Below are 27,668 nucleotides of genomic sequence, written 5' to 3'. Positions count from 1 at the left end.
GTCACTGAATGGTGATTCACTCATGCTGTAGGGTTAAACACTTTATGCATTTACTGGAAAAAGGACTTTAGAAAATCATTTAAATGAATCGTTTCAACAGATTCATTGACTGCAAAGAACAATTCACTCACAAATCATTAATTAATATGACTAGAGTAGTTTTACAGAAGATGATCAGATTCTAGCCGATTCAATATTTTAGAGCAGAGCATAAATTTATTTCCATGTCTGGAAAAGAACATTTCTCTGTGGTTTTGTTTTCATGAAAGGAAGCTTACAAATTAAATCTATTATTAGAACTTTATTGTGAAAAATAAATAAAACTAAGAAATTTCAAAGCACTTTAAGACTTTTTTTATTTTATAAAACATTTTACAAATCAATGAATGTACAAAGAACTGAAACAATGAAATATTTCATTAAGTAACTGCTGATGGTTTAGGTAAATAAAAGCTCAATCTGTGTGCTAATCGTGTCTATAAATATGGTGTCTGGGTCTCTGACCGTTTGTTTCAAATGCATCTGAAATGAAAAATCAGCTTTTGTTCATCAGTCAGGCTGTCTTTGTACCACTGTGAAGTGCCACAAACTCTCTCCGGATGTTAGCAAGGAAAGCAGAGAAGTTGTTTGTCTCCTGCAGTCTGCGCTCTAGATGTGCCATTTTCTCCAGCGGAGGGTCACAGGAGATGACTGAGGGGAAAATATGATCACAGTATTCAGTACTTTAGTTCTGTTAGTCATTAAACACTACTGTTCAAAAGTTTGTGGTCAGTAATAATAATAATAAAAAAAAAATAAGTTTTATTCATCAAAGATGCATTAAATCAAATAAAAAAATGACAGTAAAGACATTTATAATGTTACAAAAGACTTCTATTTCAAATAAATGCTTTCTGATTTCTGAAGGATCATGTGACACTGAAGACTGGAGCAATGATGCTGAAAATTCAGCTTTACATCACAGGAATAAATTACATTTTAAAACACATTCCAGTTCAAAACTGTTATTTTATAGTGTAATAATCACAATATTACTGTTTTACTGTATTTTTAATCAAAAAAAAAAAAAAAAAAAAAAGTAGCCTTGGTGAGAATAAGAAACTTTTCAAAAAAATCCATTCTTACCGATCACAAAATTTGAACAATAGTTTAAGTAATAATTAATTTACCATTTATCATTAAGTAATAAAATAAATATTGCTATTTATCTGTATAAACATGCAATGACTGAGTCTAATCAAAAATATCCGCGATTTAATTTAACAAAATGCTTAATTTCTTTAACTGCGGTTTTTACAAAAATCAAAGACAGCAAATAGATCAAGAGATAAAAGATGGGTATTTACTGTGGTAAACGCCCTCTGCATCGAGCTGTAGGAGGAAGGTATGGACCATGTCTGGATCTTTATGACTGATGTTCCGGAAGACAAACTGCAGATTCTCACCTTACAAATAAACACAGATTTTGATGATACAGAAGCAAACCATAAATCAAGTTAAGAGCACAAGCAAAAACGCTTTTATTTTTCAATTATATAATCAGAAACATATATAATCAGCGACATCAATTTGAGTGAAAAGTTCAATTGCTTACATTTGATTACCGACCTAGAAAAAGAGCCAAATCAACACTTTATTAAGTTCAAGGTTAAAATGAAAGCAAATCACGGATTTTAAATGTGGTCTCAGCCGTTTGTACATCACTCTATTCAAATGATGCATCTAATACAAAATGAAAGGGGAAAAAAATCACTTCATACTTCAGTCACACTGTATGTTAAAGTTAAACACAAAGACTTTACCTTGGATTTTTCTGATCTCAAGACTGAGGTGCTTCTGAAAGATGTCTTTACATTTGTTCAGCTTCTTCAGTCTGTCCTTGTTGGCTTTATTTTGTGACTGAATCACTTTAAAATGCATAAAACAAACATTAGTAACATCAGGTTGGATAGAAAGCAATAATAAACCTCTATCACCTAACGGTCATATGCAGAAAAAGACTTCACATGGCAAAATTAATGAACAAATATGAATAAACAGAACACATACTATTTATTTACTGGACATACAGCATTTCATTCAGATATATGTGAGTGTTTCTTTGCAATGATTTCAAAACTCACTCATCTGTAATGGATCACTCTCTCTACCTCCCTAACTTTAAGTTTAGTCCACTACACATTAACATGAAGGTGCATGAGAAAAAAGAAAGGATTACACACATTCTCTGTTTTTGGCCTGATCCTTCTTGAGCTTCTCAATTCTCTGGAATAAGAGCGCTTTGTGATGCTCTTTGTCTTCAATCTCCGACACAACCTCTAGATGTTGAGCGCTCTTCTCTTTCAGTAAAGATGTTTTCTCTTTCAATTCTAATAACAAAAGAAAGGAATTATCATGGCAGTCATTCAACTGACAAATCCAGACAACACAACATTAGATTGCTGTTATTAAAATGTCAAGCAAGTGTGCAAATCAACTTCTCACCTTCTTTGTATGTCTGTATCATGTCAAAAATGGTTTCATCCTCCTTGTATTTCTTAAAGCAAGTACCTATGTAGAAAGAAAGAAAACATATGTGTGTGTGTGTATACACACGCATGCCTGGGCAACTTTTTATTGCAATACAAAATTTAAAAAAACCACAGAAATCTGATATATTAAAAGAATTAAAAAGGTAACTGGGACTTTTTAATTTTTCATAATTCTGAATTTATATCACAATTTTCTAAACTATCAGAAAAGTCAGAATTTTGAAACAAACTCGTAAATGCAATTAAAGTCAGAATTGTGAGATAAGAAATTGCACTTTTTATTATTTTTTATTTCATAGCAGAAACAAACAAACAAAAAAACTGAATTGCAAGATTGTATCTCGTTTTGTATCCATTCTGAAAGAACAAAAAGTCTGAATTATAAGATAAAAAAGTAGCAATTATGTTTATCCTGGGGCAGAAACAAGCTTCAAAAATCATTATGATTTTAATGCTAAGTTACTACTTTTTATTTGGCTATTAAGTTTCCGTGAATCAGTTTAAGTGGTCTATACAAATGAATTGATTATTATTCAATAAATTAAGAATATAAAAAGAGCAAATACAAACTTCCAAATTTTAAAGATTAAACCTACCACAATATAATTAATTTGTCACCAGATCGCCTAGCCTTTTTTAAGCGCAGATGGATTATAATGACAGATATATAACCTGACATACATGTCCTTTCATTTCCATTCCACAAGTAGCAATCTTTTTAAAATATATATAAACAGTGACACTTGCACATGAACTCAAACCCTGATAGTCCATGGCAAACACAAAACATCAACCCTGTACATCTCTTACCCAAGACGGACTTCATGTAGTGCCTGTGTTCCTGACAGAGCTCTGCCACCCTGTCATTGAGCTCCTCTCCCATGGCCTGAACCAGCAGTTTAGCCCTGATCTCCTCCAGTCTGCTGTTGAACTGCTCCACAACATTATAGTCTCTGATGGATGCCATACTGAGCTGCAAAACCATCCAAACAACACAGTGACGGTTACTACACTAGACAGCTCACATATTACTCTACTACAGCATCAAATAATCTAACAACGCAGTTATATATGCATTATTTGCCCACGGTATACTGTATTTACATCCATGTAACGTTAAGTTAATCCAGTTTAGCAGACAACTAATATACAGTTATCGCCGTTAGCTATAATACTTCAGCGCGATATTTTTAAACATGCTATTTCTTGAATTCTATGTAGTGAAAGCTACAAAATACTACTTAAATGTTATTTTAACAGTCGCAAAGAACATTTAAATCACTCACCCGTTTTGTGGCGTGAAAACAAACGCAAATATATTCTCAATGTTTTCAAAAAACCGCGGCCGGAAGAACAGTTATACAGGAAGTGACGTCGGATAAACGCGTCTTCACAACTACAAAATAGCGGTATGAAAGAAATTAGTTTAGTGTTCCGAAGAATGTGTTTTATATTCTCTCAAAAGGCTAAATTATAAAGTGCGGTCCGTCATTCTCCCTTCATTGAGGAGTTTGTTATTGTTCCTGTTTTAATGCTGCGCCGTCTGCTGTTTGTTTGAGCGCTGGCTGCTGCAGTGCGTGATAATAATATAATATAGTAATATATTAGTAGTCATTATATATAGATCGGTGGCTGTTTCTAAAGGACAGTCTTATTTGGCATCAGAAAAAAAATACATGTTTGGGACCAATCATGTCTTTTGGACAACTTTTTTGGAAATATGAGAAAATATAATTTCATGTCTAGCCTATTTTGCATTTGTTATCACACATGGACACATTTGTTGTCTACAAATAAATATATATATATATACACACACACACACACACACACACACATATACAGTTCCCTCCATAAGTATTGGAACAGTAAAGACAAAATTGCTTTGTTGGCTGTGGAGTAAAGACATTTGAAAATATGATTAAAAGATGAATATGAGACAAAACTACAGAATGTCACATTTTATTATTAGCCGTTTCAACACATTATATATATATATATATATATATATATATATATATATAAAATACTAAAATAACATTAGTTTGTATTACTGAACCATTCCTTCTTTTGGGTCGTAGAACCTCTGAATGAATTGGATTGCTGTGATCTTTCCTGATCCACTGGGTCCAACAAATGCAGTCGTCTCACCAGCTTTGACCACAACATTCAAATCATCTAATATCTGAACACAAGATACAGCCAGTCAATGCTGGATAGAAGTTAACTGTTTAATGCAAACATTGGATTAAATTATGCATGCTAAAAACATAACCCACTTTCACTTCAGGATGGGAGGGGTAGTTGAATTGAACGCTGTGGAATTCAATGTCACCTTTAACTTTGTCTAACATATGACCTTCTTCTGAGAGGCAATCGATTTCTGGTTCCTGTATGGGAACAGGATGTGACAGTGATTAATCTGTCCCTGAAGCTGAAAGAATGAAATTAATTGATTTTGGGAGAAGAACTGTGTGTGTGTGTGTGTGTGTGTTATTCTCACCCTGTCAATAGTGTCAAATATACTTTTGGCTGTGGCCCGACCAGAGGCAAAGGCCTCAAGACAAGGAGAGGCCTAGCCCAGATTCATGGCGCCTATAAGAACACCAAAGAATACCTGAAGAGAACAAAAAACATTTCATAAACTAAAATTCGCTGAGCACTGTGTTGCATCTTTCTTTTCAATACATTTAAAATAAATTTTATTTCCTACTTTTAATTGTTATTTTTATTTCCTACATATCCTTTATGGTTATTTTTAATCATTTTCATGTATAGCACTTTTAATTACCATTATGTAAAAAATTTGTTAAAGCACAGAAATAATCAAAGTCCAAAAATGATGGGTTAAACAATTTAAAATAACTAAATAAATAGAAATAAGAACAAATTAAAAAACAATCAAAGAATAAAATAAAATAAGATTAAGTATCTCCTTTTGTGTCCACACTTGGTTGTCATACCTGAACGAGGCCACCGGGCGTGAGCTCCCTGGTGTCATGACTGGAAGATTCATCCCAATAAAAACCATGTTTTTGTATTCTTTCACCAAGATACAATTACTTGCTCTGTATTACCTTATAAATGACATCACCACCACTTTTACTCTTTCCACCCCTTCTTTCCAACCATAATGCCCACATTTTAGGGAAGTGGTGTGTGGCCAAGTATGGTGACCCATACTCTGAATTTGTGCTCTGCATTTAACCAATTCAAGTGTACACACAGTAGTGAACATACACCCGGAGCAGTGGGCAGCCAATGCTGCGGCGCCCGGGGAGCAGTTGGGGTTCGGTGCCTTGCTCAAGGGTCTCACCTCAGTCGTGGTATTGAGGGCGGAGAGAGTGTTGGTTATTCACTCCCCCACCTACAATCCCTGCCGGACCTGAGACTCAAACCACGACCAGATATCACCATGAAACCAAATATGAAAGTTGAGATCCTCTCGATGAAGATGGATACCTGGTCTGCTATAGCATTGTTGATTTTGTTGATGTCTCTACATGGAAAAATTCAGAAAAAACATTCTGAAAAAACATTCACAAACATGAAAAATAAACTAGATTTCATTACACTGGATAAAATTGGAGTAGAATTTTTCACTCAGAAATTGCTAGTAAATTTCACTAATAATTACAAAGAAATGAACATTTAATTCAAATTAAAAAAATATTTTCTTGTAAAACATGATCCAATAATCGACTTCAAAAATATTTTTTTTACAGTGTACTTCATGTATTGTTAATTGTCCACTAAAAAATCTGATCATTCTTCAAAATGCACGTTTTGATTTGTCAATGCAAAGTTTAATATTTAACACCACTGATGTCAGATTCATGAACAAATCTAACAATAGCACAAGATAACACAGAAAGACTTGAATATTACTCAGATATCCTTGTGTTCAGCTCCCCGACGGAGTTGCAGTCAAACCAGCCGATCTCCATACGTATTATCTTCCTGAAGTACATTTTCCTGATGTGTTGGATCTGTCTGGCGGCAGCAGAAACCCAGAGAGCGATCTGAAACCAGAGTGAATACTCATGAATACTGTGAATTTGTATCAAACACCTCTTCTTGAGGTTCTGGCATGATAATGTCTCTGTCTCATGCGGATCTGGAACCACTACTGAGATTAAAAAATAAAAGATGTGTATGTTAAAATCCTGATTGCATCACTGATCCTAGGCAGACATTCATATTGCACCATTTCTTTGAAGTACATTCGTCTGAATGGCCATTACAGTAAAAACGTTCAAATGAGATGAGAACAAACTTTCTTATATACCTGAAAGTAACTCAGAATAAGGACTCCAACTCCAATTCCAACATAGTAAAACGCAAACTTGGTCATTTCAGCCTCAATATCCACACTGTAAAGAGGGACAGAGTGAGAACATTTAACATTGTGACACATTTTACAATGTTTGATCCTATCCTGCAGTTCTTTCTCCTAACTGCTTTTCTGGCTATTAAACTTGTTGAAAAAAAGTAAATAAATAAAAAAATAATCAAGAACTAAATGTAATAAATATTTGAACAATGCAAAAATGTCTAAATATACAGTATTTATGTAAATAATAAAATATAAATACAAATAAAATACAAATATATAAAAGAAAATATATATGGAAAATAAGTTATATAAGAAAATAAGAAAATAATATTGTTATTTATATCAGAAAATATATTTTAATATTAATAAAAACATGAAAACAAAAAATTTGAACCAATGAGAAAATGAGAATCAAACAGAACAGTTTTAAGTTTCCAAAAAGAAAAAACAACAACAACAAATAAGGTCTTATTTCTTAACAGCAATGTGGAGCTCAAATGGAGACTTTTGATTAAGTCTCTTGCTTTGCTTCTAAAGAAACAGATGCTGGTAATCTCATATGCGTTTCTCTTCAAGAGTTTCTTAAGAGATCTTATATGGGCACAGGTTTGAAAACCTAGGCTGTAGTTACGTCCATGCAGAAACTTGTGGACGATGCTCTTATAGATGTGGCATCACCATTTAGTGACGGCATTTAATGTTCTGGGAAAACTGAAGTTGTATTCGTGTCGGTCACGGCGCCTTTTAATTGCTGTTCTGTCAGGACCACTATCGTCAAAATGATTGACACTTAGCATAAAGTTTAGTTTGGCGGTATGGTTCTTTTCTGGGCAAAAACTCCCTGCCCATCCATGCAGCCGGTCATAAATGAGCAGGGAGAGCAGCAATAATAACCCCCAGGGTAAACAAAACAGAACAAAGCAGATATCATTAATGTACTTAATGATATTTAAGTGTAACACATTATTCAAGATAAAAGGAGTCTGATTCAATGAGGAATATCAGAAAGCCTGAAGTCCTGACTGTGGCAAAAGGAGGAGTTGGGGATGGAGGAGGGTAATTTGCTTCTGAGCAAGCGGCCTTATAACTGAATATAATATAATACTGAGCTTATATAGGAATGCCGTGATAGGTGTCGTATTCCTATTGGAAGATGTGATCAGCTGAGAGACAGCCGATGCAAGCTCGACTTGCGTGACCTGCCAGAACTAACGCTATGTGCTTCATTTTTGGATCCGGCGATTATTCATTTACAAATTAAGCACTGCTTAATTGTCTCAGATTTAGAAGCCAAAAGAATCTGAGCTATACGTTTATTTTAAAGCTCTATAATTTCATTATTGTCTCAATTGTGTCTAATATTTCTCCTAAGGAATTTCCATTAAGTCTCTTGCACTTTGAAAGAGCAGCACAGTTTTCCTGTGAGGACACTCAGGTTGCAGGTTCAGTCTTGAGCCATCCTCACTCACCCACAGTACGTGGTGCTGTTGTCCGGCTGCTCGACCACAGTCCCGTCCAGCCAGGTGATGGTGTTATTAATACAGGTTTTGTTGGGGTTGGCCAGTTCCTGAACCTCAAGCTCATAGTCCACGAAGGTGTTGGTCATCATGCCGTACACCAGCAGCATGAGGGGAGACGCGGCGCCGTGGGCCAGAGAGCATCATGCCGTACACCACCATCATCAGGACCTCCTTCCATGTGGCGAAGCGGAACTGGACAGAAAATTAAAAAATAGTGCTGTGAGAGAAAAATCAAGCATTAAATCAATCTAAACAGCAGAATTACTTTGAAACGCTTACCAGCTGAAAGAATCCGACGGTCAGCGCTTTCTCTTTTTTGTTTTGTCACTGCCATTGCTTCAAACACAGACAGAATTTAGATACTTTATTGCAGCTTAAAATTCATTTTCAGATCGGATCATTTGATTCAGACCGGAACTTCAGTGTGGGTTCGCAGATATTTTTTTTTATGATATCTTTTTTTTTTATGAAACAGTAGAAAACATCAAACCATTAAGGCAGTACAGTTATAAAAACAAAGAAAGTATATACAATAGAAATCCCTTAAAGGGGTCCTATGCTTTTTCACTTTTTGAATTTTAGTCAGTGTGTATATTTGGGCATAAAAAACACATATATATACATCGTATATAAAAAAATCCCTTTTCAAGAACTACAACGAATGGCTCTAGACTAACGTCATGGACCGACATGTTTGTCTGTGAAGCCAGAGCCAGAATACAGACACAGACACATAACACAAAAAACGTTATATTTTTGAATGTATTCTATTAATCAATATTAATAATCATTATCACAATATCAAGAGCAATAATCGATAATAACGATTTTTGTCATAATATTGCAGCCCTATTACCGCCTGTTTATTAAATATATCATTTAGATACAGTCAGTTGTTTTTCCAGCAGTTTAAAGTATTTTGACTGATTGAAGTATTTGGTTAAATGTAAGTGTTTGACATTAAAAACAAAACAAAAAATAAAGATACAATTATTAAGGTGGTGATAAAAACTGGCTTTAAAAAAAAGCCCCTAAAATCAATTCCAGGGGGGCAATATTGCCCCTTGATGGAAAAGTGAAATTCTGACTATCATCCACAAAGTTAATTTATGGTAAATAATTAACTAAACCAACAAACACCTGAACAATCATGGCTGTCACTTGTAAATCAAACCTACATGAAGTATCTGGACAAGCAATAATTGAAATAATGAACAAATGAAACAACAATGAAGTGGCGTTTCTCTCATGTCCGAGGGGCTCTTCTATCAGTGCAGTCTGTCCACATCTTCTGCACTATCTTCCCCTTTATTAGACTGATAAGACATTACCTGATCAAGGTCAAGGTGTGCACAGTCTGTTCTCTACTCTACACAGAGACCCGAAATAGTGTAAACAATGTTAAAACAGTTAATGAGTTCAGTCACATTTATTAATCACTTATCACATCACACTGAGGTTTACAGCAGATTATTAACATCATCTCATAGACATCAGTAATAAATTGGGTTGAATGACCGTTGGGTTGTTGGTTCATTAGGTTGGTCTTGCAATATTGAGGATGATGACATAGAGAGTCTGACAGACGGATCCTTATTAATTTATATTTTATCTATTTATTTATTTTATTTGAGGTCTATAATGTACCATTTGTGTCATAATAATAATAATGAGTCATAGCTATTTTGAATAATGCTCCCCCTTATTTACGCAGTAAAAATGATTTTATTTTAATAAATAAATTTCATAAATAAAACATTGATTACTGGAGTGTTTTACAAGAAAATACTTTGTAATTGTTTATCAAATTTACTCACAATTTCTGAGCGAAAATTATTTCTACATCAACTTTTTCCAGTGTACTAATGCATTTAGACTGATTTAATAAATGCATCATGTATGGAGGTGATAATTTAATAGTTAATAGATAGTTTAATAGCCCAGCGGTCATTCAACCCTTCTGGTGACATGTCATCTCAAGAACAATATCCTCCTGAGACCCAGCGATGGAGTTTTGGAGACATTCTATTTCAGTGAATTTCTCTGAGACCTCACATGTCACAGATGTAAGTCTGGATGTCCTGTACAGAGCACATTCAGGGCTTTATAGAGATACTAAATGATTGGACGTTTCACCAGGACCACACCCTCTCCTGGGTCTTTAAAAATGGCTAAATTTAATTTAGTGAAACATTTTACATCCTTATGGAAATATGATTATCTTTTGTAATTGTCATTTAAATCTGAATAATTTTCTAATTGTTTGTCATAAAGCAACATCTCAGGAAAATGTTATGGGTTTTCAAATTCAAATATGACTTCCTGTTATGAAACAGGATATCATTTCATACATGTCCACTGTAGAGGACACCAGGACTAAAATTATGTTTATGATGAATTTTGAGAGACATGACAATTGAATAGGAAAATAAATTATATATCTATTTTGTTATGAAATATTAGATATTATTATGAAAATCTGGCCAATTATTACTCCCATTATGACAATTCTTTTTTCAACATGCCGTCCCAACAGCAACACATTAATATGCAAATTAGATACAGTATAGATACACTGTGTTTAATGGGAAAACCAGTTTATGGAAATTTGTACAGACATATTGCATAAAACAAAATGGTATATCAAATCATTTTGTTATATATTTTATAACATAGTTGAGAATCATTCTTAAACAAAGTTTAGAAGAAAAAAATCCTGAAACCTAAAAATGTATTGGTGATTTGAAAAAAAATCCCATAGTTTTTGCCTTTTTGATGTCTATTCATGCCATTTTATTTTTAGAAAAACTTAGTGTCCTCTACAGAGGACATAGAATAAAACATTTTCAAAAATGTTAATTTTCCATTTTTTTCTAATGCTCTAAAGAATGTAGTGACATGAAAAAATCCTAAATTCACAAAGATTTTTTTTTTTGGGGGGGGGGGGGGGGGGGGGGGGGGTCACAAGAGGATATAAATGATCAATAACTGATAACAAAACTCCTATGCATCACCACTATCTGAATCCAGTGCAGTAGAAATGATAAAGACAGATGTATTAGCTTTAAAATTGATAATTTATCACATATTCTTCATGGATATAGAAATTATTTAGATCAAGCTTTGACAAAATAGGAAATAGATAAGTGTTTTCCCCTGTAATATTACTATTTTTTATTGATGTTTTGGAGCCTTCAGAACAGCCTAATTTAAGAAGCTAATAAAATGTGATGCTGAGAGTACATCCTACGTCAATCCTTATCAAAACAGTACATTTTCAAAACCTCTGAAAGATCTGAAAAAATAATTAATAAATACAAATATATATATATATATATATATATATATATATATATATATCATAAGAACTAAACTTAAATTCAAAATTAGACATCTGGCGGCCAAAAAATGAATCACACAACTGAAAAACAAAGAAATGCATTTTTCAGGCCTTAAAATATGGATAAAAGCATCTGCTAAATGACTAAATAAATAAAATAAATAAATAAAATCATGTTAAGCAACAAATATGGCATGCAGGCATTTGTCAGCTAATTACAGCCTTACAAAAGCTCGCAAAACACGCATAGGTTTATATATTTGGAAAACTATATTTTATATATTGGACACTCTCATATTGGTGAGACCACATTTGACATAAACAAGTTAACAAAAGAATGAAATGCCTGTCTCTCACAGGTGCCGTCATCTGTGAAAGTGTGTAAAATTAGGTCAGTGACCGAACGGTGAATAACTGCACTGTATTTTTTTACCTAAATCACTTATCACTTATTAATCAGTTTTACAGTTAAAATGATAATGTTGTTGTTTGTAATAATCTGCCATAAAGTTGCATCTTGCAACTCTTTGTCATTTGTACATCATGTATTAATCCTTGAGTTTAAGATATTTACATGATAATGGATTTTAGTGGTAACACTTTACAATAAGGTCCTATTAGTTAACGTAAGTAAAAATGAGCAATACATTGGTTAATATTCTTTGTTTACTTTCGTTAATAAAAATACAACTCAAAGGCCTGAATTCTTAGACTGGCAATACAAGTCTTGATGTTTATACCTCTAGAAGGTTACCTGTTCATGCACAGAATTGGATCAGTTCCTGTTGGCAGGTATTTTTTGGGTTGACGGTCTCAAACACAGACTGGATGTATCCAATGCATCTCATCTGCTCACACTTTTCTACTTCTTTTGAAGCTGCACATCACATCGTCTCTTTACGAAGAATCCTTGAAGTCCTTTTGTATATCTGCCTCTGTTAAATGAACGATTTGAATGTGCCTCAAGGACTTGTGCTGCAGCCCTGAGCCGTTACAGCTTCAGGATTTACAATAACACAAGTGATTCCTGCTCAGTACAGATACACAGTTTCAAAGACGTCTGAGGTCGCTTCCTGTGTTCAGGAATGTACTGTTTATAGATTCACCAACACAGGAAACTTTTTGATATGTTTCTAGAAACAAATCCAAGGACCAGTTGCTATTGTTATCTAAAGGTAAAACTATTAAAACATATTTAATTAATTATATTAAAAATAGAAATGTTGCCTTAAAACTACATAAAATTATAAATTATAAAATTAAAACTAATATAAAAATACTTCAATTAAAATTACAATAAAGATTTAAAATATAAATATGAAAAGCTAATTCAAAACATCAATAAATATTATAATAACAGATAAATAATACAACATTATCCCTTTTTAGGACTGGAAACACTTTAAAGAATTTTCTTTCTTTTTTTATATAGACCTAGAATGCATTTTCTATTTCTTTAAACCTCTAAAATATTTATTAAATCTGTTTTTAATATATATATATATATATTATTTTAATTTTTTTTTATTTTTTAAATTCCAATCGGTGATGCTTTTGTGAAGACTTTTGTAAATCAGATGTGTCTGGAGTTTTTATTGTATTATTTTATGCATGGAAAAAAACATCTAAACTATACCAACAACATTACCATCCATCAGTACAAGCTTCTTTACAATTGCTAGAAAAATGATGGAGAAATGTATCTCTGGTGTTTTATCTGACCTTGCATTGAGACACATCTCAGTGCGTCTGGAAGGCTTCTGTCTTTCTGATCATGCAGCGCCCCCTGCAGGAGCAACACGGCAGTTATTACATAATACTTCAGTATTTTAACCCGTGTCAGATGCACACACAGCCGATAGAAAGAACAAACACATTCCCAAACTTCTGAGACGACTGACTAGTTTCTAGAAACAGATATCTTAGACAAGCAAGGGTGAGTAGCCTATACGGCTGGTTTGTAGAGTCAATTTTGCATAAAGGTTCAAGTGAGCAAATTCCTGTTTTTGGTAAATGCATGATGTTTGCAAAAGGGTTTTATCAGGACACGTTACTGGGTAACTTACTGATGATGGCATTTCAATGTTGTAACAATGTTAGCTAGGTTTCTTTCTTTTATTCGTTCCAAGTTTGCAACAGCACAGTGTAAAAGTTCAGTATTGTTGACATCGAGTGAAGTCGGACCGACTCTTTTTCAGGAATCGGTTCTTTCAAACAGTTCATTTTGACAGAATCGGTTCAAAACTGATTCACTTCGAACGTAATCTCGACATTGATATCGCGTTCATTATTTTTTTTAAAAGCTACCCTAAAGTAATAAATGAAAGTAAATATTGATACTACGATATTAGAAGATTTATTGTGTGACAGTTTAATTGGTTGCAGCAATGATTCCGCTCTTAAATATCTTTCAAACATGAATAATTGGCTTTTGTAATAAACAGCACTAAATATGCACACACATATCTCTCGAATAAACATTTTTGCACGTTATAATTAATGACACTACAGTAGGCTATCAAGCTGCAAACACTGCAGTAGCCTTTTATTTGTGAGATTTTACTTTGGCAAATCAGTCGCATCCTTGGTTCAACCCAAGTGCTTTTCAGAATCAAAGTAGACCTACTTACAATAGGCCCTTTTCACAATGACGTCAGCTAACTTCCGCTTTTCCGCGAAGCAGTGGATCCGTACTTCCGTTATACCTTTACACCGGAGACTAATTTATTTTATTTATTTCAGTTGCTGTTAATATTGTAATAGTGAGTACACTGTAAATGTTCATGCAAGTGTTGTTATTCTGCAATAAAAAAAGACAAATGTCGTAATTTTTTATTTATTTTTTTTACTATGGGAAAAATTGCATGGACACAAGTCATATTTTTTATAATAAATATTCTCATATTACAAGTTTCACATCCATAAATGCAAGTGGTCTGAAAAGAAACCCAGTATTATCCAGTTCAAGAATAAGAAACAGTGGACATAACATGGGCCTTTTTTCATAGATGTTTAGAAAATAAGAAGGAGGAAGTGATGTCATCAGTGTGATTTTTATTTCAAAATAAATGATTTTTGTTGAAGGGTATAACACCAGTGACACAACTCCATGGGACCACCGTTTTCATTATATATTTTATCATATTTATATATATTTTTGACCTCAAAATAAAGCACTTGCTGCGGAGACAAGCAGTTTTCTAGTGCTTGGAATTCTCTATAATTAATTAAAAAACAAATATTGCCACATTGATGGCTCAATAAGGTGTAATTGTTCAAATAACATATTGTTTCATTTTAAAATATAAATATTTTTTATATATATTCAAGTGTAATATTTCTGTAAAGGCTAGGGACAGAAAAATTGACATTTCCATAGAATGACCCATATATTTATTTATGAATTAATTATCAAAATAAAGTGGAAAAATATAGACCCCATTTTATTGATATTTAAATAGTACAGGCTTATGTTGAATATGCATGTACATACAGACGCTGTATTAAGCAGTGCATCAATTATTGAAGGTATAGTCTTTCTGTTACCACATGCAAATATCTAAAACGTATTTGACAAATATATCTAACAGCAAACACTGCGCAAGAGTCGCGGAAATCAGAAAGTAGGACTTCTCCATTCACAACTCCTCCCTCGACTTCAAGCGGCAAATCTCGCTGATCGGTACTCGGTAAGTTCATTTGAGATGCCAGACGCCTCGCCTTGAATGAGGACGAGAGTAGAAAGCTGCAGTCATCCTTTAATCGTATTTGTGGCAGATGTATAAGTGTCTGGTTGAACTCCATGCTGGTAGCGATAGCGCTTTACTATGCGGGCGGAAGTAAAAATACCCTGCTTCGACTCAAAACGGAAGTTGCGTGACGTCATGGTTATCTTTTGGTCACATTCTTCATCACGTAACTTTAAGATTAGATCCCCTTTTCAGAAGGAGCTTGTAATAACTCCATATGTGGTGTCTTACTGGACGAATGTTGTTAATCATATTGACTGGACATCATAACTAACAAGGTTAGAGACATCTCATTCAAATTGTTACACAAACTAAAGTGTTTTTGAAAAGGTTCAAATCAAATATAGATACAAGCTTTGAATTATTTTGGATTGAATTCTCTAATGTTATCAATCGCAATGTGCTCCAGGGTTTCTCTTTGCTTTTCAAGGATGTACTGTTTGGCTTCTTTAATATACAAAAAGATCAAATTAATGAATATTTTATAATTAACCTATTATTATTTCTTGCAAAGTTTCATATTCACCGCAGTAAGTTCTCTCATCAAAATCCTTTATTTATTGTTTTTAAAAAAAGAGGTTCAACAGTATATCCAAGCTATTTCAGCTTCCAAGAATCTTAAAGCTCTTAAGACCGTTAATTTATTTAATCTTTTTTTACTTATTTTGTTAAACTTGATTAAAAAGTCACCTCTTTGTACATAATGTTGATATTTTCTGTACTTTTATCTTTGTTGCCTTGGCATAAAAAAAAATAAAAAAAAATCTAATCAGTTATGTTTGAAACGATTCAATGAATCGTTGACTCTCGAACCGATTCAGCCCGAATGAATCATTTACATCCGGTTCAACTGATTCTTTGACAAGATCCGATTCGAATGAATGATTCGTTCACGATTCGGACCTTGGCTTCCATGTGGTTCACAATCATACAACATTTATTTGCAGTTATTCAATAGCCTATGAAAAGATAAAGATACGAACTTATTATTAGTCCTTTATGTATCATATAGGTAGGCCTTTTCTCTCTCAAAATCTATCACACTTTCTCTAGTGATCTACAATCATAAGCCCAAAGAGTTAATGTTTCACTAGGTCATGTACTTTATTACCAGAGCTTTGACCACATGAGCTATCATCTTTATTTTGCTGATTTGGTGGGGTTTGCATGAATCTGGATCCACTTTTCTGATTAAAAACAAATACATTTTCTTTTGCAGAAATGTTCCTGTACATTGCAGGTCTCATAGTCGTCTTCTATGTCTATCGGTGGTTCAGAGAACTGGGACGAGTTCCCAATAAATCGGAGAAGTTTGTGTATATCACAGGCTGTGACACGGGGTTTGGGAATCTCTTGGCCAAACACCTGGACACGAAGGGTTTCTGTGTCATCGCTGGCTGCTTCACGGAGAAGGGAGAAGTTGAGCTGAAGAAGTGCTGCTCTGACAAACTCACAACGCTGCATTTGGATGTGACTGATAATTATAGCATCAAAAAAGCTGCAGAAACCATTAAAACCCTGGTGGGAGAGAAGGGTAAGTCACAGAAAGACGTTGAAGACTAATTGAGCTTTGCATCACAGAAATAAACTACATTTTAAATCATAATAATATTTCACAATATTATATTTTTGAGCACATAAATGCAACCTTGGTGAGCAGAAGAGACATCATTAAAATCTTAAGAAATTAAGTATGCATTTAATATTTAATTCCTGGATGCATTTAAAAATTGAATGCAAGATTTGACTTTAAAAATTCAAAGAAATTAATTTAATACATTTGATCATAATTGCATGTTATCATACAATACATGGGGTAATGCACAATATATACACATACACAATATGTATACACATACAAAATATATATATATATTAAATATCAGGAATAATTATTAAACATAAATGCTTTAATTAATTGCTTATGTTCTTGTTGTTGGAACAATGAAAATGCTAATGTTATCCTTATCTTTCTCAAATCCTTCTCTTCTTTAATGAAGTTGTTGGTCGAGTAGTTTCTTCACATGGTTCTCACATCACTTCCTGTGTATTTGGCAATCTCCTGTGATGAAAGAAAACGGTTTTATTGAGTTGTGTGTGTTTGCAGGTCTGTGGGCCGTGGTCAACAACGCTGGGATCTCCTTCCCAACTGCTCCCAATGACTGGCTGGAAATTGAGGACTTCAAACAAATGATCAATGTCAATCTGATCGGGGTTGTTGCCATCACTCTGAGCGTGTTACCGCTCATTAAGAAGGCCAAGGGCAGAGTGGTCAATGTGGCCAGTGTGTTTGGAAGGATTAGTACTATGGGAGGAGCGTACTGCATTACTAAGTATGGAGTAGAGGCTTTTAATGACAGTCTGAGGTCAGTATGTCCAGTAATCGAATATGGAGACTCTCCTGACAAAAACCGGTCTCAGATACAAGCCAATATAGTATTTAGGTGTGGAGTATGCATTAATCAGCATATATTTTATAAATGCAAAGTCCAAACAAAATGAAACCATGTGCAATTAATCATCATGATAACATGGCAACCATTCAGTCGAGTACATTTTAATTTGGCAAGCATTTTCTCTGCTGCAAATGCTAACATATTCTAAAAATATCTGATTAGTCAGCGCAAAGGACTGCAGCTGAAATACAGCAGCTGATAGCTTCAATTGTGAATGGCCAATCATAATGAAAGTTTAAATATATGTACAGAGTATTTGCAAGAGTCTGTGTAGAGAACTGGCCGAAAGGTGCCGCTATGAGTATTTTAACACTTTTTTTTTTGTATCAGGAATGAATGCAGATTAGGATCTTAGTTTCTCTTTCCCCTGAATACTTATGTTTCTAGAAATATATGTAGTTTATGTCCAATTTACCTGTGTGTTAAGAGTGCAATACGTCCAAACAAGGCCGTCGTAAAACGCACGTAAAATCTCATTTACAGCACCTTAAAAAAGCTGTTATTTTAGTATTATTTATATACTATTATAGTATTTATTCATATTTTTAATTAGCTTTTATTTTTATATTTACAGTTTTACCCATAAGTTTAAGCAATTTTGTTATTATATGTTGTTTTTGTTATTATTTTTAATATTCTTATTTCAGTAATCTTGAAACTTATTACATTTCTAATTTTCAGTTATATATATATTTATATAATTAGTTTACTTATATTTTTTTATAATTATTATTAATTCAGATTTATTTCAAATACTCAATTATTTAGTTTTAGTTTTAACAGTAATAAATTCTCTAACATTCACAAATATAATTAGGGAAGTTGAAATTGACCACCAAACCAACAATATTACCACAATCCATTCTTTTAAATCTGGCAATTTTATCTTTATATCTTTATCTCTACTTTTCCTGTGCTTGTATCCTGGTTATTGCTGCTTTTGACTATATTAAATGCATTTGTCATTGTTCTCCAGGAGGAGCATGGCACCGTTTGGGGTGAAGGTTTTATGCATTGAACCTGGATTCTTCAAAACAAGCGTTACTGACTCCACTATCTTTGAGAGTCATTTGCAGAGATTATGGAAGAAGTTGCCTCAGGTGGTCAAGGATGAGTACGGCAGTGATTTCATAGACAAAAGTGAGTTCAAATCCAATGGTTTCAGATAAAGGTCACACTCCCAAACTGTTTGCAGTATTAGTTCTGAAAGTTAACATACATTCCTGATGTCCCTTTGCAGCGAAGCTGGTGGTGAAGAAGAAGTTTGAGAAGATGTTGGATCCAGATCTGATGAAGGTGGTCAGCTGTATGGAGCATGCGGTGGCTGCGGTCCATCCTCGGACCAGATATTCTCCAGGCTGGGATGCCAAGTTCTTCTGGCTGCCTCTCTCCTACATGCCAACCTTCATCTCGGATGCTTTCGTCTTAAAAAATGCTGTTAAACCAAAAGTGTCAGTTCTGTAAGCATGAACAGCCAGTTCTCTATGCTGCAGTCATGCAGCGTATGGAAGGAACAAACCATTTTTCCACTTTCAGGGGGAAGTATGGTTAGTAATGAGCAAAATTGAATATTTTCTTATTTGAACGAAAATGAAATTTAAACTCAATCTATTTTTCTACGGCATTTAGAATGTATTAATACATATAGATAATCTTGACTTTAGGCCCTTTTAGGCCCACTCGTTTCCAAACGTGGACATCGCAAAAACTGTAATTTAACAGACATAAAGGCATTTTCAAGCAAACAGCGTGCACAAAATATGTTTGCGAGATTACAGTATGTCTTCATGGATAAAATATGATATTCTGAAGAAAATTGTTAGAGAAATATATAATTATCGTCAATGGAAATGAAAGGTACCCCAATTATAGGATGACTCACATGTAAATAAATTAAAACTTTATTGTACATATTTGCAATATTGATTATAAATAAAAAACAATTTTTGGATCACAAAGAAATATTTGTCCTTACTTTTACAGCATTTCAGACTTTCCCATGCAATATATATACATATATATATAAAATGTCATTATATAAAAATCTCAACTTTCTTTAGAGAATATTAAACAAGTGATATGATTATTTAAGCACAAAACTGAATACCTTTCTTTAAAAATTGATATGACATTACATTTATTAGACACTTCTCTAACCATCACCTTACTTGTGAAGCCTGTTATTTAATCAGCTAAATCCTAACCTGTCTGTGTCATTTCACCACCTATTTTGACCACAGATTTCGTAATACATGAGCACACAAACTTGGCCTTAGGGTTTATTGCACAACCTCGGTGACGTTTATTGCGTTTGGCACCCTTTGACCCTGCAGTCGGTTTGTGGTCCTTGAGCTCTTCAGTGCACCGGGATCAGGACAGGAGTGGAAAACCTGAGTTAAGAAACAAAAGATCTGGGCCCGTATTCATGAAGAATTTTAATGCAAAAAGTAGCTCCTAGTGACAAAATTCTAAGAAAATTCTTAGAAATGTGGGCGTTTACTCTTAAAATTAAAGAAAAAATCCTAGTAAAGAAAAAAGTCATTCAGAAAGCATCTTAACCCTTAAAAGAGGTCTTAAGGTCAAACTTGTTAGGAGTACGGACGAGGACTTTTAAGGGGCTTAAGAGTTTCTTTAACAGCGGAGAAAATGGACGAAAATGAAGAGGGAGAAGAAATGTGTTGCACACAATGCATGACAGTGAGTTAATAAGACACTACACATTAGTTCGTGCAGGGATCATGTTTGTGACTGATCTTATTAAAGACTATCATCTCAGACACCGCGCAGAATTGCCATAGCGCCAGAAATCACTACATTAAAATATTTGGCAACTGGAAAAAAGCAACTATGCAGCAGTGATGATTTGGGTCTGTTACAGCACTTATTAGGCTTATATGTCTCTGTTCATTTCCTATAAAACACAGTAAATATGCAGGGCCAAACGAGTTACTGTGCCCCCCCCCCACTTTCCATCCTCTCCCCTCCTTGTATGTGTTTGTTCTTAACACAATAAGGCCAATTATTTCATTAATGTATAAAGCACTATAGGAATTATAGAATATAGCCAATATTCTATACTCCAAAAAATAAATAGTGTTAGATGTAATAGAGGACAATTGTTGTATTAAATCATGCAATTTTGCATTAAGCTAATGAAGACTGTGTAAACCAATGAGAACCTAAAGAAAAACGTGCTTAATTGTCATAAAATATATATGTTTATTTTTCTGATGGAAATGTAGCGTGAGAATCAAGACAGCTAAGTATTGTTTCTCCATTTGCCGCAAGGTTGTGCAGTATTATCAGTTTTAATGTGGTCAGTCTCAGTGGAAGTTCATGCGGATAAACGCTCACACAGTTGCACGACAACATCATTTGAACTAATTACTAAATAGGAATCTGCCAGCAACACACTTTCAGTCTACTGAGGACGCCAAGGGTACATTTCAACTGAACCTTTTCTCTCAAAGTGTTATCACAGCTTTTGCTCTCCTGTCTCTTCTTTAAAAGCTAATAAAGTACCCTTGTTGATAGGTCCTTCTGGACTTTGTTCAGGTGGGAATGTAAACACCATCTCTTAAAATTCACCTGAAAAAAAAACCTATATTAATAATATATAATAATAAATGCATAAATATCTACATAAAAAACCCATTCAGTTTGTATAAATTAAAAACAATTAAAAATAATCACATCTATAATCTATAAATAAACATATATAAATAAAAAATAAATGAATAAAAATCTGAATTAAAAAAACAATTCTATTATACACAAAATATTATATACACCTACAATTAAATATTTTCAGATATTTCTGCCATTATTTATTGAGTGACTGATGAAAGTGGGGTCAAATACCAATGTCACAGTGTTATTGTAATAACAATAACTAGTACAATTGCATTTACTGTGGTAAATACTTAAAGTTATGAAAAATTTGGAATTAAAAAATGAGAGAAAAAGTCTTAAATCGTGGACATGTCTAGTAAATCTATTTTTTCAAGTTATATTTTGCTTTGATGATATTTGGATTGTTCAGTGCAGTGTTTTTGTACACTATATAGTGTGGTAGTGGAAAAAAAGTTGCCTGGCATACAAAGCATAAAAAGTCTATATGAAGAGTTTTTGAAATTTTCTTCTAAAATGAGCATTTTTCTCAGGCTCCTATCCTATGTGCAGGTTCAGTAAATTCACTTGTGTTGTGAAAAGCCTAGGGTTTTTTTCATTGCCATTAAAGTGAAATAACTGAACATAAACATAGGAGCCTGAGAAAAATGCTCATTTATGACCCTGGACCACAAAAGCAGTCATAAGGGTTAATTAAAAAAAAAATATATATTGAATAATTTAATTGCTGAATAAATAAGCTTTCCATCGATGTATGGTTTGTTATGATAGGACAATATTTGGCTGAGATACAACTATTTGAAAATCAGGAATCTGAGGGTGCAAAAAAAAAAAATCAAAATATTGAGAAAATTGCCTTTATAGTTGTCCAAATGAAGTTCTTAGCAATGCATATTACATATCAAAACATAAGTTTTGATATATTTACAGTAGGAAATTTACAAAACATCTTCATGGAACATGATCTTTACTTAATATCTTAATGATTCTTTGGCATAAAAGAAAAATCTATAATTTTGACCCATACCCAATGTATTGTTGGCCATTGCTACAAATGTACCCGTGCTATTTATGACTGGTTTTATAGTCCATATGTTTATGTTTACTAATTTGTTCATTCATTCTTTAAATTATTTATTTCCTCCACATTTCATTTTCAGGGTTATGGTTGTGTCATGAATGGATGTGGAGAAAATTAATGCATGAATGTTATTTAGTTATTTAATTTTGAGTAATCTGGCCCTCCACACATAGAACGACTGGAAAGGCCATTGTTTATCCAGCACATCTTCATCCTTCTCCCTCCGCAGGTGCTCCTCTGCGCGGATCTGCTGCTGTTCTCTGGCGCTCAGGTTCTTCCGAGATCAGTGGCATCCACGAGAAACACGTCCTGGTGACAGGCTGCGATAGCGGCTTCGGAGAGCTCGACCGACCGGCGGGGTTTTCACGTGATCGTGTCTCACGGAACCTGGTGCCTCCAGACTGCGCGCGGCGGCCTCCCCCAGACTCAAGACGCTTCTGCTCAATGTTACCGACAGCGCGAGCGTCGAGAGTGCGCTGGAGCGCGTGCGCAGCGAGACCGGGGAGAGAGGTGAGACGGACGGTCAGATAGGGTGCCAGCTCGAGTCAAGCACAGCGAGAGATAAGAGAGATACAGGCTCTTTGACGACCACACAGCCCTCAGACCAACTCATAAATCTGCAACCCTTGGACGAGCGCTTTTAGTTGACCTGGAGGAGCATCTTCAGGCGAATGCCATTCTCATACCAAAGCGGCATCATTTATTATAAAACGACTTACTTCTCTCATAATGCACCTGACATGTTTGCATACTTCAGTGACCTTTGACCTTAAAGGGATAGTTCAGCCCAAAATTAATATTCTCTGACAGTTTACTCACCTTTAGGCCATCCAGATGAAGATGAGTTAGTTTCTTCATCAGAACAGATTTTTTTACAAGTTTTTTACTTCACAGGATCTTCACTGATGAACTGGAGTGGTGTGGATTATTGTGATGTTTTTATCAGCTGTTTGGACTCTCATTCTGACGGCACCCATTCACTGTAGAGCATCCATTGGTGAGCAACTAATGCAATGCTAAATGTTTCCAGATCTATTCTGATGAAGAAACTAATTCATCTACATCTTGAATGTAAACTATTCTTTTATTGAGTGATTTGCATGTACACTACATTTGTTATGTTTTCTTGTGTCAGGTCTGTGGGGTTTGGTGAACAATGCAGGCATCTCGGTCCCCATCGGCCCCGTGGAATAGATGCAGCTGGAGGACTTTAAGAAGGCTCTGGACGTGAACCTCATCGGTCTTATTGAGGTGACTCTGAAGTTTCTTCCTCTGCTGAAGAAGGCTCGTGGTCGGGTGGTGAACGTGGCCAGCATACTGGGCAGAGTCTCTCTCATCGGGGGAGGATATTGTCTCGCTAAATATGGTGTGGAGGCCTTCTCTGATAGCTTGAGGTATGTCTAGGCATCTAACAAAAAATTAAACTTCAAGACATGCTTATGACATCTTATAGCATGTATTGTAAAAAGTACACATTTCGTAGGTCATCATGGCTTAAATTTATTTATTTTTTATTTATTTATTTATTTTTATTTATTTATTTATTTATTTTTTATTTATTTATTAATACATATATTTTTAAAGAAATATATTTATTAAAAATGATATTATGATAATGATTAATAATTAATATATACAAAAAAAGTAATAATTACAAATAAAATAATACAAATAATAAGCATTACATTTATTATATTGTATTGTTAACAAGACAATAAAAAAATACCAACAACAAAAATCCATTTCTAATTTTGAAGGTCATCATGGCATAAATTTATTTATTTTTTAAATATACATACATCAATACATTTTATGTATTCTTTTAAATATATATATATATATATATATATATATATATATACACACACACACACACACACAGGCCACTTTATTAGGTACACCTTGCTAGTACCGGGTTGGACCCCCTTTTGCCTTCAGAACTGCCTTAATTCTTCGTGGCATAGATTCAACAAGGTGTTGGAAACATTCCTCAGAGATTTTGGTCCATATTGACATGATAGCATCACACAGTTGCTGCAGATTTGTTGGCTGCACATCCATGAACCACATCCCAAAGGTGCTGTATTGGATTGAGATCTGGTGACTGTGGAGGCCATTTGAGTAAAGTGAACTCATTGTCTTGTTCAAGAAACTAGTCTGAGATGATTTGAGCTTTGTGACATGGTGTATTATCCTGCTGGAAGTAGCCATCAGAAGATTGGTACACTGTAGTCATAAAGGGATGGACATGATCAGCAATAATACTCAGGAAGGCTGTGGTGTTTAAACAATGCTCAATTGGTACTAAGGGGCCCAAAGTGTGCTGAGAAAATATCCCCCACACCATTACACCACCACCACCAGCCTGAACCGTTGAGACAAGGCAGGATGGATCCATGCTTTCATGTTCTTTACGCCAAATTCTGACCCTACATCTGAATGTTGCAGCAGAAATCGAGACTCATCAGACCAGGCAACGTTTTTCCAATCTTCTATTGTCCAATTTTGGTGAGCCTGTGTGAATTGTAGCCTCCGTTTCCTGTTCTCAGCTGACAGGAGCGGCACCCGGTGTGGTCTTCTGCCGCGGTAGCCCATCTGCTTCAGGGTTCGACGTGTTGTGCGTTCAGAGATGGTATTCTGCATACCTTGGTTGTAACGAGTGGTTATTTGAGTTACTGTTGCCTTTCTATCATCTCTAACCAGTCTGCCCATTCTCCTCTGACCTCTGACATCAACAAGGCATTTTCGTCCACACAACTGCAGCTCACTGGATATTTTCTCTTTTTCGGACCATTCTATGTAAGCGCTAGAGATGGTTGTGTGTGAAAATCCCAGTAGATCAGTAGTTTTTGAATTACTCAGACCAGTCCGTCTGGCACCAACAACCATTCCACGTTCAAAGTCACTTAAATCCCCTTTCTTCCTCATTCTGATGCTCGGTTTGAACTTCAGCAAGTCGTCTTCACCACATCTAGATGCCTAAATGCATTGAGTTGCATATATATATATGTATATATATAAACTTTTATTAAAAACAGCCACCAAAATGCATTTCTTATTGGCTACAATATTTGAGTTTCAGAAGTACAGGTTTCACAGGCCACAATGACTGAAATAAATAAATTCAACTACAAATAATTAAATAAAATACATAGATAAAATGTGTAAATTAAAGATAATAATTAATTACTAAATTAATAAAAATACAAACTTATTTTATATTGGTAACAAGCTGATAATATTATCTGACTTTTATTAAAAAGTGCCAACAAAATCCATTTCTAGCTATGGTCATAACTTGGTAAAACCTTTAAACCGTACCCATACTACAACTTTGTATACAAATTTGCATCTTTACTTCAACGTCTAATAATCTCTCTAAAATCATTTTATTCTCTCCTGCTGATATCAGGAGAGATATGATGCACTTTGGGGTGAAAGTAAGTATCATTGAACCAGGCTTCTTCAAGACACAAGTGGCCGATCTTGGCCTCATTGAAGATGATCTGAAGAAACGGTGGAACAGCCTCCCCACAGAGGTCAGGAGAGCCTATGGAGACTCGTACCTGCAGGACTGTGAGTGCTTCTGATGTCATATCAGTGCAGATTTCATGCAACACAACACTGCTTTAGATTTATATCAAGATGCATTTAAATGAATAGTTCATGCAACCGTGCTCATCCAATGAAACACGCCATACTTGGCTAACAACTTCAATAATAGTCTTGCCTAGCATTAGCATGTTAGTAAGTCGATACCACAATGCTCTAAAAATACATTACACACAAAAATTGGGTCAAATAATTCATTGTTAATTATATTGAAAGATTTGTAGCCTTGTTTTGGGGCAGAGCCTCATGTGTGATGATGCTGTTATGTTGCTGTACTGACATTTCTGCATTTTTCTCAATCTTTTCTTACAGATAAAAAAGTGCAGGAATTCTCCATGAAGATTCTGGCCAGCAGTGACCTTTCCAAAGTAACGTTATGCATGCAGCACACTCTTTCAGCGCGCTATCCCCACACACGCTACAACGCAGGCTGGGACGCCGAATTCCTCTGGATTCCCCTCTCGTACCTGCCGACATGTATAGCAGACACCAACCTTATGCTGCCTTCCACAAAGGAGAGCTTAACATCTCTATAAAATGAAAATATTGCAGCTCAACGTATCAATACAAGCATCTTCCTTCTGAATGTCTTTGAAACTGTGATTGCTGTATATGCAACAATTATCACACAGCCCTGCATCTTGAAAAAAAAATTGCGAAAAAAGGCCTAATACCACCTAATTTGATGATGCGGAGTTCAAAAATCAGCATGCGAGTAGTTCATCACATACAGCAGTTCAATGTCAAGTGTTTCATATCATTTAACTTACAATCTGCAAAGTAGCAGAAAATGAGGAAATCAGAATTTGGCATAAAATAATGTCTTCTGGATCATGTGAAAATGGGCTGTGAATTGAACAGATGGTTGCAACCTAACCCAGAGTAAGACGGGAAAATGGCTTTGTGGCAAGTTTCTGCTTATTAGGGGGAGAATACAAGACTTCTTCACCTTACAAATGGTTGTTAAAAGTAAAAAATGCTATGACATGCATCATATTTTGTGAAAAAGTGACGTATAGAGTGAAACGGGCACTATTTTTGCAATCAGCACCTCAAATTTAGTTAAAAAAAGTACTGGATTTCATTCAGCAAATGTGATGCAGGGCCGTGCATTAATGCAATCAAATAAAAATATATTTTATTGCATTTTCCATAAAGTACCCTTTGGTGTCCCACAACATACAGATTCATGTGTTGATATTTTTTTAATTGTTTGACCATGCCATTTTTAATCAAAATGTCAAATGGATAGTCTGACAAAAGCAAGACTTCTCTAGTCATTTAGTCTGCTTATTCATCTGCCTCCACTTTGACTCAAACACCTACATCTCAACATCACATCAAGAACCAATACATAAAACCAACACTTTTTAGTGAATGGTTTCTTTTTTGATAATCCATCACACTTGAATG

The 27,668-nt window shown here is 34.5% G+C and overlaps 1 protein-coding gene and 1 pseudogene across 2 annotated transcripts; one reads left to right on the top strand and one right to left on the bottom strand.

Moving 5' to 3' along the window:
- Positions 1–29: 29 nt before the first annotated feature.
- Positions 30–4,076, bottom strand: LOC306877020 (kinetochore protein Spc25-like). The gene is made up of 7 exons (XM_079428535.1): positions 3,818–4,076; positions 3,342–3,504; positions 2,485–2,550; positions 2,223–2,369; positions 1,803–1,907; positions 1,347–1,445; positions 30–690 (listed from the first exon to the last, which is right to left on the bottom strand). Exons 2-7 carry the CDS (start codon positions 3,496–3,498, stop codon positions 554–556), a joined length of 711 nt encoding a protein of 236 aa, XP_079284661.1. The 5' UTR covers positions 3,499–3,504; positions 3,818–4,076; the 3' UTR covers positions 30–553.
- Positions 4,077–16,606: 12,530 nt separating this feature from the next.
- On the top strand, positions 16,607–26,791 carry LOC306877448 (17-beta-hydroxysteroid dehydrogenase type 6-like; annotated as a pseudogene). The gene is made up of 9 exons (XR_013785858.1): positions 16,607–17,010; positions 17,584–17,842; positions 18,909–19,072; positions 19,173–19,392; positions 22,115–22,119; positions 22,873–23,153; positions 23,779–24,037; positions 26,056–26,219; positions 26,568–26,791. The product of XR_013785858.1 is annotated as a 17-beta-hydroxysteroid dehydrogenase type 6-like (transcript).
- Positions 26,792–27,668: the final 877 nt, after the last annotated feature.

The sequence above is a fragment of the Barbus barbus genome, assembly GCF_936440315.1.
Source record: "Barbus barbus genome assembly, chromosome: 11".
In the NCBI taxonomy this organism is placed as follows: Eukaryota; Metazoa; Chordata; class Actinopteri; order Cypriniformes; family Cyprinidae; genus Barbus; species Barbus barbus.
This window is presented reverse-complemented; position numbering and strand designations above follow the sequence as displayed.

Excerpts from the sequence above, each read along its gene's own strand:
- LOC306877020 (XM_079428535.1), bottom strand. The coding sequence starts at position 3,498 with ATGGCATCCATCAGAGACTATAATGTTGTGGAGCAGTTCAACAGCAGA. Across the intron at positions 1,446-1,802 it reads TGAGATCAGAAAAATCCAAG|GTGAGAATCTGCAGTTTGTC; the intron begins GTAAAGTCTTTG and ends TTTATTTGTAAG. Across the intron at positions 691-1,346 it reads TGCAGAGGGCGTTTACCACA|TCATCTCCTGTGACCCTCCG; the intron begins GTAAATACCCAT and ends TTTTCCCCTCAG.